The sequence below is a fragment of the Trachinotus anak genome, unplaced genomic scaffold (assembly GCF_046630095.1).
Source record: "Trachinotus anak isolate AG129_WGS33_773 ecotype Australia unplaced genomic scaffold, CSIRO_AGI_Tana_v1 ptg000003l, whole genome shotgun sequence".
NCBI classification, from domain to species: domain Eukaryota; kingdom Metazoa; phylum Chordata; class Actinopteri; order Carangiformes; family Carangidae; genus Trachinotus; species Trachinotus anak.
Genome location: NW_027273854.1, coordinates 19,358,799 through 19,376,256, shown reverse-complemented (window position 1 = coordinate 19,376,256; position 17,458 = coordinate 19,358,799). Strand labels below are relative to the sequence as shown.

The 17,458-nt window shown below is 41.2% G+C and overlaps 2 protein-coding genes across 3 annotated transcripts; one reads left to right on the top strand and one right to left on the bottom strand.

Moving 5' to 3' along the window:
* The first annotated feature begins 4,771 nt into the window (after nucleotides 1-4,771).
* LOC139618480 (epithelial membrane protein 2-like) lies at nucleotides 4,772-10,101 on the top strand. Its single transcript, XM_071474423.1, has 5 exons — nucleotides 4,772-4,886; nucleotides 6,634-6,721; nucleotides 7,480-7,588; nucleotides 8,528-8,668; nucleotides 8,786-10,101. Exons 2-5 carry the CDS (start codon nucleotides 6,644-6,646, stop codon nucleotides 8,944-8,946), a joined length of 489 nt encoding a protein of 162 aa, XP_071330524.1. The 5' UTR covers nucleotides 4,772-4,886; nucleotides 6,634-6,643; the 3' UTR covers nucleotides 8,947-10,101.
* Nucleotides 9,620-17,445, bottom strand: LOC139618479 (germ cell-specific gene 1-like protein). Of its 2 annotated transcripts, XM_071474422.1 has the most exons (6): nucleotides 15,371-17,445; nucleotides 14,485-14,779; nucleotides 11,921-11,968; nucleotides 11,644-11,808; nucleotides 11,409-11,520; nucleotides 9,620-10,938 (listed from the first exon to the last, which is right to left on the bottom strand). In XM_071474422.1, the coding sequence occupies exons 2-6, from the start codon at nucleotides 14,777-14,779 to the stop codon at nucleotides 10,467-10,469; spliced, it is 1,092 nt and encodes a 363-aa protein (XP_071330523.1). In that variant the 5' UTR covers nucleotides 15,371-17,445; the 3' UTR covers nucleotides 9,620-10,466. The 2 variants fall into 2 exon arrangements, with proteins under 2 accessions (XP_071330523.1, XP_071330522.1); XM_071474421.1 differs by having other exon boundaries at nucleotides 14,485-17,445.
* Nucleotides 17,446-17,458: the final 13 nt, after the last annotated feature.

Below are 17,458 nucleotides of genomic sequence, written 5' to 3'. Positions count from 1 at the left end.
AGAATGAGCAGAGTGAGACAGTCATCCTCAGACAGAGAGCTTTACTATTGTGTAAAGGAGCAGTGACTTGGCTGTGGTCAGGCCCGCTCTGCTGGCATGTAGGCAACGCTCTGCTGGCTTTGTTTCACACAGTCATGTTGAAATGCTCCCTCACTGAGCTTCATCGCAAACACCTTAATTAAGAGATTTTGTTATTACTCAACCAAAAATAGCAATCTGTCCTGCTTTAGACCCTGTTTGTCTGTTTACATCAAGTTTATATTTTTAGCATTTAGTTGATATTCTTTTTCAGGGCAGACTAACATCTGTCAGAGAGATTAATATCTGATGTTACCAGTTTACCAAAACAAGCAGTGATCAAGAACGCAAGACTCAGAGCTACGGCTTTAAGACAGAAGATGCAACAAGTAATCTGCGATAGAGGAGTTGGAAAAGTTATCTCTTCTTGACAGGCCACTTAACTCTCTTTCCAGAATGGAAAATGCCAAAGTGTAATGTTGTTCAGTTCTGTGTGTTTCTGAGATTTTTGGGTAGCAGAGTCAGTTCTGCATCCACATTCAACTCTTTAATGATCCCACGGTGTGCACTAAACTGCGCTCTGGAACTAATAGAGCCACCATGAACCAGCCAACCCTGAGAAAGTATTTCAAGAAATCATCATTAATAATTGTGCACACAAAACTTGGCATCTCAGACAATATCACAACTGTTCCAGTGATCCTTTATGACTCTGGTTTTTCCAGTCCTGATCAGCAATGGCAGCGTGACAAAGGGCTGTTTGTTGAGCAAGCCACCCTATTGGTCTTCTTCAGAAGCAACACAGGCATGTGATTTGTTGACTTGTGTTTAGATCTAAAAAACGTGTTGCGGCTAAGTTCCTGCCCCGCCCCCTGCTACATGCAGTGGTAGACCGAGACATGGTCAAATTTTTACTCTGAAAAATGATAGCTGACTGATGCATGACTCATGGTATTTCCTCTCCTGAAAATATACCAAGAGCCGAAAAAAAGGTTTGATTCTTGCATAATTGATGTAGTTCTGGCTCCACAGGCATCCACGCTGGTTTCACTCAGTAACTCTCAGTGCAATTTTGTGAAGTTATGCTGTGAAAGGAGTGCCGTACCACGCTGAACGGTACAGTACAAACCATGACTTACCTCACATGCAAGGTGGGGTCGACACGCCCCAAAAAGAATCAGGTCCAACCACATTCTCCATTCTCACTTCTCTCTCTCTTATTCTCAGTCTGTCTCTCTTGTGTTTTCCTACACTCCATTGTTATTCTTTCTAGATCTCAATTCAAATTGTACAAATTGTTCAGGTCCTCATATGAACACATCCACCATCCTTGTACACATGGAGGGAGTTGTCTGTCAGCTTGGGTGGAGCTGCCTGTGTTGGTGATCGATTTCTGGCTAGATTTAGCAGATGCAGTGTAGATTTTGATGGGATTATACAACCTTACTCCAAACCTGACTTGCAAACTATCAATGGATTTACATTCTTTCCCATGGGGATTTGGGTGGGACACTTGAGTTGTATGATCAAGGTGTGGTGTCTGAAATTCATAAGACTGTTGAACATGAATTTGTGAACACTGTGTCACCCTTTCTAAAGGGTTAGATGGGTTGTATACTTACTGTGGCTTCCATGGTGTTTGATAGTGTTGTCATGGAAATGAGTGATGTGCACAAGGCTCAGAAATCAGAAGTGTTACCATGGCAGAGGAATCATTTAGTTAAACACTTGCCTATGTTTAGCATTCCAGTTCTCTGAGTGTCTCTGTCTACATATGAAAAAGGATATTTTCCATGACAACCATACCGAAATACACAGCATTGTTCTTCTTTTATCAAAGAAGAAGTGCCTTGGTTTCATTCCTAAGATTGAAGATCTCAGATGATAGAGTTTCTCCTTGTGTGTGTGTGTGTAACCTGATGAACTGAGCAGATTGTAGCTACACAAGTAGCCTTGCTATAAACTTGAGCAGGCTTTGCTGCCTTTTGAGGTCATTGTATTTGTAGGTAAATTATTTCTGAAGCCTGTTATTATCCTGCTGGCTCATACCTGAGGCTGAAGCAGGCTGACATGATACTGACCAGGTACTCTGCTGAGCCTTTGACTCAGACTTTTGTTGGCGTATCAGCGTATTTTTATACTCACCAGAAGCAAACAAGCGACCTCAGTCTCCCAGTCCGCACCTAGAGTATTTTTGTACATCTCTATCTATTTATTTATATCTGATTTTCCTGCCTGGCTTTTATTAGTGTGCTTGGCTTTAGCGATGCACACTCATATTCTGGTATTTACTGTTATTATTCTGCTTCCTCATCTACTAGACACTTTTTTAGGAGGTTCCTTATGCTGTTTCCTAGAAACAGTTTTCTATTTTATTCTTTTGAGAGAATGGACAAAATGTTCAGATTCTGAAAATTCTGCCCATCTTCTTTCAAATCATCACATTCATTCAGCTTTTTCATATTTCTCATTTTTTCAGTAATCGCTGTTTAAGTTGAATTCTCTTTTCATACCTTCTGTGGTATTTCAAGTACTTCCAGCATTTACACTTGAACACTTTTGCCTACAGTTATTACTTGTCAATAGACGCTTTAAATCATTTTTATGTCACTTTTAAATCTGACACTTCACCTGATATTTTAACCACTGCCAGGGCTGACGCTTCAACTGCTCACATTTCACAGTCTATGCTTCAGCTTAACCTGAAATTTCAATTACTTTCACCCCAGACACACAAACTGACATTTGCATTTGCACCTTTTACTCTTCAACTGACAATTCAACAACTTTAAATAGTGGTTAGATGGCAAGATGTTAGATGTCAGATTTCATCTGTTTTCAGTAATTACACTTCATTTAGTGTTTTAGTGTTGTGTTTCTTCTGCACTTTGTTACTTTGTTTGCCATCCGTCCGTGAGGTCAGTTCTTCAAATTCGGCAAAAATGTCCACTTGGACCCAAGAACAAACTGATTAGCCTTTGATGGTCAAAGGTCAAGGACATGATGACCTCACAAAACACAGTTTTGGCTGTATGAACACAAAATCTCCATAACACGTGAGGGAATTTCCTCAAATTTGTCACAAATGTTCACTTGGACGCAAGGACGAACTGATTAGATTTTGGTGGTCTAAGGTCAAAGGTCAAAGTGTGAACTTTTTAGCCATTACTCAAGACTTCACACATCAATTACAACAACATTTCACACAAATGGTTAATATTCAATATGACTCTAGATAAACAGCGATGTAATCTGAAACTAGTGAGTGGCAGAGGCCAACCATGGTGTGGTAATTCTAGTCTCTGTCAGTTACTGTATTCCAGCTGCCACTTTAACTTTCAACTGTTTCAGTACATCACCTATTTCAAATGTCCCAACTGCAAGTCTAAACCTTTTTTTTTAATCATTGCTGAACACTAAACAATGGATAATTATTGCTGGTCTCTACTTAACAGTTGTCCCAGAACAGTTTTAAAATCCAGCCACATCGTAAAACTATGACTTTGGGTAAAATCTAGTTGCCTTTGTGTGTTATAACCATGCTGTGCTGTGAATTGGCGTTTAAATTTCTGTATCCATGCCCTATCCTGAGTGTGTGCAACATATAAAAAGTCTCATTTTTGACTTTTTTTGGCATAGTTCTCTGAAGACAACAGCGTTTTTTTTTTAATCTTCCTTCTCTCTTAGCGTGTCTCATAGTTAAAGAGAAACATTTTGCATTGTTAGATATGATTAGCTCTGACATTTGCAACAGGAATTCAACCATAATCATTGAGCTCCATGACAAACAAGCAAATGTTATTGTGCAATTATGTAATGTGACATTGGCAGATAAAGTTGAAAGATTCTCCCTCAGTCTAAACTAATGCGACTAATCTGTTCCACAAGCAGATTACTTTGACTCATTGGAACCATTAAGCCCATATCAATCATCGCCAATGAAACAATGATAGCCAGTAATAATTAATGAACTCATAGCAGTGTGAAATGTGAGTTACACCCCCCCCCCTTCCAAATTCCTCTCTCACCACCTTCGTGTCTCTTTCCATCTTCCTCCCTCTGTTCTCATCCCCTCCCTCTTTTTCCCTCCTTCTCTCTCACTCAAGCTATGACTTGCACTCATTTGCCCCCACCTCTTTTTCCCTCGCAACCAACAACATTCCTTCATCCTGAAACCTCTTCCTCTGTAACAAAAGCGGGAAAACACAGAGGGCGGTGATCAGGAAGAAACACTACACTGTCAGTTGTGTGTGTGTGTGTGTGTATATGTGTGTGTGTGTGTGTGTGTGTGTGTGTGTGTTCACGTGCCCAGGTTTGACTGTTTGTATAGTCAACAGCAACAACGTGATTGTGATTTGGCCTGGCTGCAGTCTGTCGCCATGGCAGCATGCGTAAAATCAGTGTCAATAATGTCCAGTGTTGTGGGAGTTCCCCCCTCAAACACCAGTGAGTCATCAGCTGCGCTCCCACAGAGAAACACCAGCATCAGCTAAGTGACAAAGACATGAGACACCAAACACATGAGTAAAATCTATTGCCAGCCCGCAAAGGTTGTTGAAACAGTGGCTGGTTTGAGCCTCTGCATATGTTTAAAGTAGACAGAAAGAAAGAGAGGGTGGGACTGGGAGAAAAGAGTGGAGTGGGATGGGGGGGGGGGGGGGGGGGGGGGGGGGGGGGGGGGGGCGTAGGAGGCAGAGATGTGAGCAAGCAAGCGAGAGGCTTGTCTGGGGTGTGGACTTAAACAGAGGGCGGGGTAAAAGTGGGCGGAAGGGTAGTTTCTAGTGTTTGTGCATTTAGACTCTGAGTCTGAAATTAGTATCATTGAGAGCAGGAGGATTAAACTTACAGAGACAGACAGCCGTCAAACAGTAAGTCAGAGACTCTTCTTCTGCTCTTTGATTCCCTCTGTATTTCTTACTTCTCTATAGCTTCTTAAAACTGTGGTGTTTGAACAGGAGCTTTCCTGCTGTTTTTATTCAGTATTTCTTTATTTTTATATAAGAAAAGCAAATGATGATGAGTTAAATAGTAAAGGCAGGTGTGTGTGTGTGTGTGTGTGTGTGTGTGTGTGTGTGTGTGTGTGTGTGTGTGTGTGTATTTGTGTGTGTTTGTGTGTGCACCTCAAACATACCTGTTCACCTTCACAGGCAACTTTGCCACTGAGTTACAGTAACTTCAGCAACTTTCCAGATGTGTTCCTGCAGCAGTCAGCTACTGAAGTGACTAGTCTTGTGTTAAATTGTTAAAAGGCAAAGGTCTGCTTTCCTACTCTTTTTTTCCTGGATGCTTAGCACTCTAAAAATCTAACGTCAGCCACATGTATTTGATTTTGAGTAATGGAACATATGCCACATCCAGGCCAGATCTAAAAGTCCCAGCTGGAACAGTTGACACGACACAAGTTGTGTTTTCAGGAGAGGTTTTTTTGGAAGACATTTGATCAAAGCATTCAACGAGTGTGTTTTAAATTAAAGCTTGTTTTTTTTTCCATCCAGACGTTGTTCATTAAAGTTTGATCGTCTGTCAGAAGACAACTCAGGAGCATGTCTGTATTTGTGCTTGAGGCAATTTAGGCAGAAATTATACAGAGCAAATATTTACAAACTCAATCTTTAACTTCACTGTTGCCGTCTGAGGCAGATGAAAGGTGGAAAACACTTGTAGACATGTGTCAGGCATGATCACATGTGTATCAGTGTGCCGTTGGCGCTCCATGTCTGTGTATGAATGTCGTTGCATGTGAGAGAGAGGGAACTGGCAACCATGTGTGTGTGTGAGTGTGAGTGTGGACCAAGCCCTTGACCACTCCTTCACAGTAGAGAGAACCAGCACATACCAGATGTGCCTTTTCCTCTGTTCACGCCCAGGGCAGCCTCCACACTGGATACAGCCGCAGATGGTTCACATATAAATAAAAGTATATACTGATCGAACCTCTGATCTGACTGATATCTCATTCAATGTATGATAGCATGTAGTAATTCAAACTGGGGATATTGGGCGTGGGCCAACAGGTATTCTCTACAGTTATTTTAAGGAGTGGCGGGGTTCTAGCACAAGACAAGCCCAAACTCATCTGCCTGACATGAACTTCCCTCCTTAACGCTCTCTGCCTCCCATTACCAACAATATCTGTTTACCCAGGCATGACCTGATTTAATGTACTGATTTCTGTCTTTACAAATATACAGCAACACCTCTGCATCTGCCTCCGCTCTTATTCCTGATACCAACATTATCTTGAAGTCTATTTTCACTTTCACTGGGAGCGCTTTAGCAGTAACTCAAAGTAATTAAAGTTGTGAAGCCACACCCTGAGCGAGTGCCAGGTTTGGGCCTTGCTTTCAGTGTGTTTATGAAAATTTGTATGTGTATGTGTGTGTGTGTGTGTGTGCTTGGAGCTGTCATTAATGACTCCCTGTCTGAAACCAAGCAGGAAGTGTGGAGCCTTTGTTATAGGCCACATTTGATACTTTTTGTTCAGTGTGTGTGTGTGTGTGTGTGTGTGTTTGTTTTCTTCAGGTTGAATGTGAGTTCCTCAGTTATATTCATCTTGCATAATAAAGGGTGGAAAGTGATGTTACAAGTTTTCTTTTTGCGCCTCCCTCTCTCCAGCACAGTCAACATGCTGATCCTCCTCGCAGCCATCTTTGCCCTGCACATCATCTGCATCATCCTCCTCCTGGTGGCTACTATTGACAATGTAAGTAAGACTGAGTTTTATCTCAACATACATGTACAGTGCATCATTCCCCTGCATACATACACACACACACACACACACACACATACAAAGCCATATACACAACTACACAGCCTTACAGCCTCAAGGCACGCTTGCCACAGCCTAATTAATCCCTAGCTTCCTCCCTAGTGTGAGTGTTAAAATGACAGTAGTGAAGTTATGTGCATCGTTACCATGCTGACGGAAAGCACAGAGTCAGAACTGATGAGTGATCAGCTGCTCACCTCTCTTTCATCACTCGAGGCCTTCATTCCTTTTCCGTCAAAGGTCCACTGTTCCTCTCAGGGCCACATATCTGACATTCCTGGATGTCAGATGGGCCGACCACGGTGTCGTCACCCACTGCCGCTGAGTGTGTGTGTTCATGTAAACTGCAGGCGAGGTGTCAGTCAGACGGTGTGCCGGCACATGCAGTACACACACGTAAATTTGTGACATTCTGACTGTTGCATATGAGAGTGAGGATTGTAGAATTCCACTTCTGATTGTTGTCCCTTTGCCTGCAGTTTCATGTCAGGACATGGGGGTGAACACACACACTCTTCTTGGCTCTGCTGCCGTGTTTACTACTGCCCCTGTTTTGAATTCTCCTCATTTTTTGACTCATCCATTGTCCTTAAACATGTATGTGGGCTGTTTTTATTTGTGCAACCACTGCACAAGAGTTGTAACATGATTTGAAATGTAAAATTTTGTCCCTCTGCCCTCCTCCTCAGGCCTGGTGGATGACTGACACTATCTCCACTGACATTTGGGCCCGGTGGATACTGCAAAACGGAGTGTGGAACTACACCGATATCCCCACAGGCTCACACTACCCAGAAGGTAAGACCTGTCCTGCAGAGATGTAGTGTGAAGAGAACATGTTTCCATGGATACAACGCTTAAACACTCGTATTAGTTTGCCACAAAAATTTCATTGATTTATTGTTTGATTAAGTTCATCTTGCTATTCATTAAAACGATATAAAGAATGAATGCAAAAATCACCAAGACCAAAGTTAAATAAAGATATCTTAAGGTGTCATTTATTAAGAATTTCATGCTCAGAAATGCTAAAAGCCAATCTGCTTCAGCAGGGCTGTGTGGGCGTGGTTTAATCAGGTTTGATTGACAGCAAACAAAACAACCCTCCAACCGTCACCGGATTCTGAGTCAAATGTTGCTAAATCCTGATTGGTGAATGGAAATAGGTGATGTCACCTTTTTCTAGCTGTGTTGAGTAGGATCCCGTCACTCACAGCAAGAGGCTGATTGTGAAAACAGGCTCTCTCTATTGTATTGTATTTTTGAGTCATAATAAGGAGCAGTAATGTTTTGAGAAGCTGTGTCTTGCACATTAAATACACACCTACAGGGGCACATGGAAAGACCTTTTCATGAAGTTTTGTTTTATTGTGACGTCCTCCCTGAACAAAATCAAATCAACTGGGGACACACAATAAGTTTGCAGTTATCCAAATTCATATTTTTTTGCATTGCAAATTAGGACCAGCATAGTTCAAAATGATGAACAAAAATGAAGAACAAAAACCTTCAAAACATACTGTTGTGTTTTTACATGGCAGCACAAACAGGATGTTTTGAAATCCTGAAACATTTGGCATGTTTGAATGCAACATTCCTGCCTCTCAGAACTGCAGTCTCACCATTTCCTGGGTGTGTCAATATGATGTTTAGCTCATATTTAAGACATCCCCTCCCTGTGGCACACACACACACACAGAATCTTTCATGTTGCTCTCTCTCTGGCTCCCCCTGCAGATTACCTCCAGGCAGTGCAGGCCAGCTCGGTGCTAGCCTGTATATTCTCCATCCTGGGCATCTTTGTGTTTTTGGCTCAGCTCTTCACCCTCGACAAAGGAAAGAGGTTCACCATCTCCGGCATCTTTCAGTTCCTCGCCTGTGAGTGCTTCTCTGTGTCTCATGTTTGATTTCTTTCTCTGACAGTGACAGCAGCTTTCACAAATTTTCTTCCCTCATTCACTGTCCTCTCTCATGTCCGCCTGTCCTTGTCTCCAGGCCTGTGCATCATGATTGCAGCCTCCATCTACACAGACCGCTTCCACATAGATGAGGAGAAGGGCTGGTACGGTCACTCCTTCATCCTGGCGTGGATCTCCTTCGCTCTCACATTCATCTCCTCCATCATTTACTTTGTGCTACGCAAGAAGACAGCGTGAGAAGGACACTAGAGCTTGCTCCAACCTGCCCAACATCTTTGGCTGGATCTACTCTTTCAGCTAGAATCTGGGTTTAGTTTCAGTGGATTAGAGTTTTTATTTACTACATATCTGTTTGGGACATCAGAGTTGAGCTGCTAATGTAAATTTAGCTACAGATCTAGCAGACCTGCTTACCTTCTCAAATACATACTTGTGTTTCATTGAGTCTGCTTTCAGTTTTGGTTATTCCTGCAGTAAAAGGCAAGCTCAGTCAATCACAGCTGTATTTGAGTGTATTTTCATCTCAGAGTTTGGCCTTTATTTCTTAAGGTCATCTAAGAATTACAAATGTTTTTGTAGTTATCTGAAAAACAAAAGGCCTCAATGTTTATAAAGATGATTTGATCAATTAAGATCCAACAATGTTTCTGGCTTGCAGCAAAAGCAGGTTGAAGAGTAAACTCTGTGGTCCTTTTTTTTGTAATGTACATTTACATATGGATATGAGTACTGGATAAAAAGGGGTGAGTTTATTATGTAGTTTTTTCAATATTATATTGTTAGTATTATTATCTGCTCTGGTCTGACTCCATGTAATGTGCCACTCATTAAACAAAGTGTAACTACAATGTGATGCCATCAGTGCCTGGTAAATCTATCTGTTTGAGCTCTTAAAAGAGATTTGTGCGTAATCTAATGATAACACTATGCATTGATATAAAGTGTGAAATCAATGGTGTAATTATGTTTTCAAATTATTTGTGATCAGGAAAACATCAATGTATCGTGCTGCAGTACAATGTCAAATCATTTACAGTACTATCTGGCTCTCTCCCAGGAACTATTACACTAATAAAGTGGAACTTTTTTTCAAACGTGTCAGAGTAATGACCTTGTAAGAACTACATGTGTTACAAATCAAACACACCATTTCACATAAATCAACTAATCAAATATCTTGTCTGGCTGTAAGTGCAGCCATATACCAGTAACATATCGACCTTTCATGAACTCTCAGTCAAATCAGCTCTGTTTCAACGTGCGTGAAATATAATGTGTAAATATGTTTTGTTTCCCATAATGCTCCATGTGTCTAATGCTGTTATTTTTGCTACCGTTACTTGGCAATGACAATGATTTTTATTACATTAAAACTTGATTTTCAACCAGTCACTGAAGCTGTAATTTGTTTCTTTTCCATTTGTTCTGAGTTGGACTGAATAGGGACGGTAAAATGTTCCAGTGGCTTCTCATTCATTTATATCTCACACATTTATTTCATATAAATTGAAGTATTTCTGTATTACGGTCACTTTACAAAACAGTGGTTGGCTTGAATCGGTTGAGGTCTCTTCTGCATCTGCATTGCCGTTCTTTATTAGAACACAGTGATTATGATCAAAGCTAATTACTTGGATTAATTGAGTCAGTGGACTGCAATGTAAATTCAGAGCACATGACAAGACCCTGACAAACATCAAACTGCAATGCCAAGATGGGCGTAGGTCCTCTGACTGACTCCAGTCTGCATCAGTGGTTCACAGTGGGCTGTAGTCCTCCTCCGGTTCATAACGGTTCACTTGGTGTCCTGGCAGGGTCATGTGGACAGAGACGAACGGTGTGGGTGATGGAGAAGGGAGGGACAGGCGGTGGAACGGTGACGAAGGCGCGGGATGGGGCGGGGGAGGAGGGAAGGAGTCCGAGTGGGGGAGCGGAAGGGAGTGGGAGTGCGTGAGCCTCGGAGTGGTGGAGGGCGGCACCGTCGCTGAAGTGGGCTCATAGTAGGGAGACAGATGGGAGATCCGGGGAGGGGACGGGGGACAGGCCAGGGTGATGGCTGGGTTTGGAGGGGTGTAGTAAGGAGCCGGCGGCAGGAGTCCCACAAAGTTAAAGCTGCAGGGGTTGAGGCCAGAGGTACGCCTGGGTCCCACCATCAGGACCTTCTTGGTGTAGTTGTTGAGCGTGGAAACACCGGCTGACATACACACAGTGAAGGCAAACCAGGCCACACTGATGACAGAGACACACAGAGAAACATGTAGAGGCTCAAAAACAGGTGGTTTGTTAGTGTTTTTGTGTTTTCATAAATGTGCAGAAAATGTATACAAGTGTAAGCAAATATATACTGAGTCCATTCTGACTTTGACTTGAGTGAAAAAGCAAAAACTTGGAAAACTGGAAAAGCATGATTTTGTTTCAGAATTGTAAATCAGAATAAATTGGTGGATGGTAGGTTGGATAGTTTCTCTTTCAACTGATTAAATGACATAAATACTGTACCACTGAAAAAACTTTTTAATATTCGCTTTGCAACTAAAACCACATCCAAAACCCTCAGTACACTATGTTCCAAGCCTGAAAGAGAGTAGATAAGTAGACTGAGGATCAGTGTGCGTGGATCCTTGTGACTGGATGCAGTTTAAATAAATCAGGCCCCATGTGTGTGAGATTTGAGTCTGCAGTGTGTGTAATGAACTTACTAGAACGCCCAGGAGTAGCCATAGCTGTGAGGTTTGAAATCCTCCGGTCCCATTGAGACAGTGATCTGAAACACCTGCATGAACATCATGTGACCCACCATCCCGAGCAGACCTGAGAAGACAGGAGGGCGGGAGTGAACATACCAATCGATTGGCTAAATAATTGGTAATACTGATAATCCTCCTATGTTGTCACCAAGATCATTCTGTGTATATGTAAAAAAAATTGCTGTACCTCCCAGGACTGTGAAGACTGCAGCAAATGCATTGAGCATCTGGCCCCAGCGCTGCGTAGAGGGGAACCAGGCCCTGATACACAACTGCACAGACAGCAGCATGCAGCTGATTAACAGAAGACCTATATACATGATCTCCAGTGACAGGGACAGCCACATCATTGCTGTGGAGGGAGGAGGAGAGGTTGAAGAGATGAAGATATGGATTTCAAACAATCAGTCAACCAAACACAAAGTGACGAGAAAAACCCAGGAGAAAGTGATGAATCCACTTACCTTTTTCAGATCCTGGAGTCAAAGTGTAAAAGCCTCGACACTTCTCCTCTGGAAATCAAAAGACAAATGTCAATTACTGACAACAAATCAGTCTTATACTAGGAGGACATTTGGCAATTTGCAATGGAAAGTCTTCAGTAGAGCTCATATGGTCGAGATATTTCACGGTACTCTGCGTCATTTCTCTAAACTGTATAGAGGTTATTATACATTTAAATGAACACTGCAGTCAAATTACTGTGTGACCAAGCAGATTGAGGTAGCAGTTTGCACAAAGTGTTTACATGGCCTAAAGTAACCTGATGAGAGATTATAAGATTTGTTTGGTATAAATCTGGAAGGGTGGGGTCTGCAGCAAAAACCTTAGTAGTGCCACAAAATGAGCCTTTGTCATTGTGTCTTATTTTTCATTCTGGTGCTGTTTTCATTTTCACTTATTCATTTCCACATGACAGCATTTTGGTTTCAGCCACAAAATGAGTTTGTTTTTTTTCCCACCACTGCTAGCAATGGCATTAAAAAAAAAAGAAAACAACCCGTTTCTGCTGTCAGTTAAGCTTCTTTGTGGCTTGTTTACCAACGTGTTTACATGACAGCTGCAATAATCAGAGCATCGTATCTGGCTCTAAATTACGGTGGCCATATAAGCTCGGCACACTTAAGAAAACAGATGCAGAGAGACAAGCAAATGAAGATACAGATAAAGAACATTTTCACCAACCTGCAGGGACAATCTCCCAAATGCTTTAAATGATTATGCTATAGAGTTATGTAAGTGACAAACACAAAGCTACATTAAAAACAATGGAAAAATATCCTAATATTGTAACAGTCATCAATATAACATTAACATTAAAAACTAATTTTGGGCCATCATTCACGAAACCGTGTTGTCACTTTTCAAACTGATATAGCTAATATTAGCATACATTTACACACCAGCGGAGGACCATTAGCATTCAGTCATTGTCTTTTCTTTCTGTCCACCTGGTGAATCTATTTTCATAATCAACTCCTTTTAGCTCTGTTTTTCGTCTCCACCACCTCCTGAGGGATATATCATGCCCTTTGGCAGCTACTTATGGGTAGCATGTTGGCTAGTCGCTAACTTCGGCTTTCTGTTGTTTGGTGATGAGTAGGTTGTTTACAGTGGGTTATTAGAACTTTTTTCATTTAAAACAGCTGCCTTCTGCAACCAAAAGTGATGCTAGGGTATTGATAGAGAACCAAAACAGTAAAGCTTCAGGGCAGAAAACCAAAACAATAAGCTGAAAGTCACTAAAAAGCTCCATAGAGCTGAGGGTAACTGTGAGTGATAATTGTCTGTGGGTTCATCACTACATCTGTAACCTACAAGCAGATTCGTCGTTGATAAATCAATTATTGCTGCTTTAAGGAAAAACATTTTGCAATTTTACAATTACTGCAATATTTATGTGAAATATTTCATAATATTTGTAATCCTCCACAATAAAATACCTTCATCGGTTCATCATAGAAGGGAAATTTACAGTTCTTACAGCAGTTCCACCTCCATGTTGAAATTTCTTTCTTTTTTTTTTTACTACTGCTAACAATTCGATACCAAACCATTCATTACATAATGCTGACTGGTTTATATAATTGACACCATAAGTCAGTTGTAACTTTTGGCTGAACTTCAGCATCACTCAAACTCAGTTGCAAATCAGCTGCAAATGAGACAGTGAACACCAGGCTGATGTTTGTGAATCCTATTAACCTTTCTTCCTCTCTCTGGGTTTCTAATCCATAATTGAGTCATGGTGTTGAAGTCTAAATCTCAGTGAGCAGAACACACACACACACACACACACACACACACACACACACACACACACACACACACACACACACATAAATGATAATCCTCTTTGGGCTGAGCACATACCCACACGCACACATACACACACACATTCACTCACTCACCCACCCAAACACAGATTTACACACACCGCATTAACACACCTGAGACCTCAATTCATATTATCACCTTGGATTTCCTCCCCTCCTGTGACCTATTTGATTGTCTGTGGCGCCGGTGCCACAGTTATGACACAATTTGTTTCACCCTGTTTCTGTGTGGATCCTCATCTCACCTTGGGCATATTCTCTACCACACTCACACACACACACAACCTGATAAGCACATTTGACCAGGGCCATACATGAAATCCCTTACAATAATACTGATTGTATACTGTGACCATGGCCACATGTATTACTGAGTTCTATCAGTGCATCTGTTTAGATTTCATTGTACAAATCCAGTTTTCTCTCATTCCTTAATTTCCTCTGTCTGCTTAATCCTTTTCAGCATCACTAGTGATATGTCGGTGCTTTTACTCTTTTTAAAGAAACTAAGCAACTTTGACCTTTGACCATCCTTAGTGATCAGAGAGGAATTTTATTGTCAGCTGACTGGACGGGGAATTTATTTTCTCTCACATTTTCACCTTTTTAGGCACATCTGAACAGTACAGAAATCAATAAAATGTTCTTGATATTTCAAATCTATCTCATACTTTTTTTCCCTCATCTCTCACCCCATGCGTCTGTGTAGATGTTTTCCTCGCAGGTGATGAATAGGCCAGTGTGAAAGGTAGGAAAGACAAAGCGGTCGTCGCCTGTCTCCCAGGAGAAATGGATGCTGGAGGAGTTGGAGACGCCGGGAACGGGGATGCAGTTGCTGCTCTTGGTGGGCGAACAGAGCGGCTTGGGCACCTTCTGTTTACCCACGCACCAGTAGGAGGACATGAGGGTAACAGCGCCCAGGATGAGAGACAAAACAGTCTGGATAAAGGAGAGGCGAGGGGAACGCATCTGCTGCAAGAACGCCATCTTGCAGAGGTTCAAGGGGGGGGTTGGACCGGTGGAGGAAATGTAGTGATGGGAAGAAACATAGAGAAATGGTTAAATGTGCAACTCTCAACTGTAATGTTCAAGCATGAATATGGGCTAATTCACTTTAAAAAAATAAAAAGTAACATGTCAACACTATGTTAAATGTCTGACAAGTGAATGAGTAGCTCAAGTTTTTGGTTGTTAGGCTACTTGACTTCAGGTAGCACCTCCACTCTTGCATGTCACTAAAAATATCGCCAGCATGTTATTAGTCTCCAAGGAGAAGCAGCTCTGCCCAATTGCCTGAGATGATTAGTGAGATGTTTGAAAGAGAAAGTGCGGGGGAGCCAGCGGTTTTACATGACTAATCACATCTAAAGAATAAAGAGACTGTGACAGAAAATCAGCACACTACTGGTAATTGGTGGGAAGACAGGCAGTTAAATCTGAGGAAAATAGGTGAAAATTGCTGTCACTGTGGAACCTCTCCAGGAGACAAGATGCTCAAACCAAAACCTTTGAGCACTTGATGTCAAGCAGTGAATTAAATTTGAATGAAGGAGGATGGGGGAAAAAAGAAGCACTCACCTCCTCCAGACACTCTTACGTCTTACTTTGTCCTCCGTTCCCTCATCAGGTAAGTGAGGGAGGTGAAAGAAACATGCGGCCCCACTTCTCTTCTCGTCCACGCTCCTTTTCACTCCTCATCAGATAGTGAGAGTGATGGAAGATTTTGGCCGTCACACTGACCTCTGCGAGAAGAGTGACTGTCAGTCTTTATGATGCGAACCCAGTGGTCAGACACAACTGTGAGCATGTCTCACACACACACACGCACACACACACACGCACACACACACACTCCCTCCTCTTTAATCCATCAGTATAAATCCAAAACAGACAACTCTGTTCCATCTGTTTTCATTTTGATTCCGAGACTTATTTTGATCTATTTCATTCATCTCCTCTCCTCTTATCTGCCCCCTCTTCAATGCCTTCAGCCTGTAAAAGCATCCAGCATTCTGTTTTAATGCGTAAATCAGCATGACCTTGAAATGGTGAATAAATGTGCCAGGAACACACTGTTACTTGGGCAATATCTGATTTGTTGCGCTATACATGTACAATTTGACAACTGTTTGACTCTGAGGGGGGGTGAGGGTAAGGGTGGCTTATTTAACTAACTGCAGTCAACTGCAATCACTTGATTACACTTGATTATATCCTAAACCAATGGTTCTCCGTCTTTTCTGTGTGTACCCCTAAAACCATTAACAGGTCAGCTCAAGTCCCCCTTCATCAACACCACCCACTGTGTTTTAAATGTGTTTATTTGATTTAATCTGGATATAATTATTTTAATTGCATTGTAACAATAATGTTTTCAAACAACTGTGGTATCAGTTTTTACGTTGGTCTGGTCAACTTTTCATTTGTAGGCGTAACAGGAGATAAATGTTTCAACCATTTTTTCTTTACTTTTAACTAGTTCAACTGTTAATGCCTTACGTATTAAGTATTTTTCCAATGCTTTTAGCTTTTTCACCATTGGCACATTACTTTTAGGTATCCTTTTCAACCATTTCTCCCCTACTTTTAGCTAACTATTTCAGTCCTTTAGTCATTACTTTTATCTATTTCAACATTTGATCACTTACTTTCTGCTGTTTAATTGATTTGAGCCATTTTAGCCTTTTTTAAATTACCTTATCCTAACTATTTTGACCAATTATCCATTATTTTAGCTATTTCAACATTTTATCAATTATGTTCTGCTGTTTATTCAGTAATCATAGCTACTTTGATTGACTGAATTGTACATTTTATTTCTTAAGATTAATTGATGTAACACTACTCTGCTCTTTTCATCTAATCCCTAGCAACAGCAGAAGTACCTCTGGTTGAGAATCATTGTCCTATTACATCTTGGTTGATAATTTGAAGCCCAGCAGTTTAATTTGTGACAAAAACCTCAGGCACAAATTTACACACTATTATACAAATAACCATATAATGTTTAAAATTTTGAGTATCTGCTTTCATCTTTCATGACGATTGGATTTTGATATTTTCATAATCTATTTGAACTTGAGATAAATCAGACAATTTGGTTTTACCTTTCTATTTATGTCTCTGCGCTGGTGAAAGCCGTGGACAGAGGCATTATGTTCTCAGGTTGTCTGTACCACAATGCGTCCTATTCTCATGAAGCTCAGAATATATGAAAATTTGGTATAAACAATCACTTTGATTCAAGAATAAATTGATTACACTTTAGTGCTCCGTGGTCAAAGGTCAAGGTCACTGTGACCTCAAAAAACACATTTTGGCCTTATCAACACAATATCTCAGTAAACACCTTAGAGGAATTCCTTCAAATTTGACACTAACATTCACTTGAACTCCAAGATGAACTCAATACATTTTGGTGATCAAAGGCCGCTGTGACCACACAAAACATGGTTTTAACCATAACTCAAGAATTCACACATTAACTGAATAGTGGACGTAGACTAACAAAAAACACAGAATCCTTCACCTGGTACAACAGCTTTTAGACTCAAGAGTCTGAAAAAGTCAGAAAGGGGTTATGCACTCCCTGAAAACTGAAAAGACAAGAAGAAAGGATAGAAAGAAAGTTTATGTGCCATTAAAAGCTGGGCAAAAAAGAGAGAG

Coding starts and splice junctions, on each gene's coding strand:
- LOC139618480 (XM_071474423.1), top strand. CDS start 6,644: ATGCTGATCCTCCTCGCAGCCATCTTTGCCCTGCACATCATCTGCATC. Junction 7,589..8,527: donor AGGCTCACACTACCCAGAAG/GTAAGACCTGTC, acceptor CTCCCCCTGCAG/ATTACCTCCAGGCAGTGCAG. Junction 8,669..8,785: donor CATCTTTCAGTTCCTCGCCT/GTGAGTGCTTCT, acceptor CCTTGTCTCCAG/GCCTGTGCATCATGATTGCA.
- LOC139618479 (XM_071474421.1), bottom strand. CDS start 14,779: ATGGCGTTCTTGCAGCAGATGCGTTCCCCTCGCCTCTCCTTTATCCAG. Junction 11,809..11,920: donor GACTCCAGGATCTGAAAAAG/GTAAGTGGATTC, acceptor CTCCCTCCACAG/CAATGATGTGGCTGTCCCTG. Junction 10,939..11,408: donor GGCTACTCCTGGGCGTTCTA/GTAAGTTCATTA, acceptor CTCTGTCATCAG/TGTGGCCTGGTTTGCCTTCA.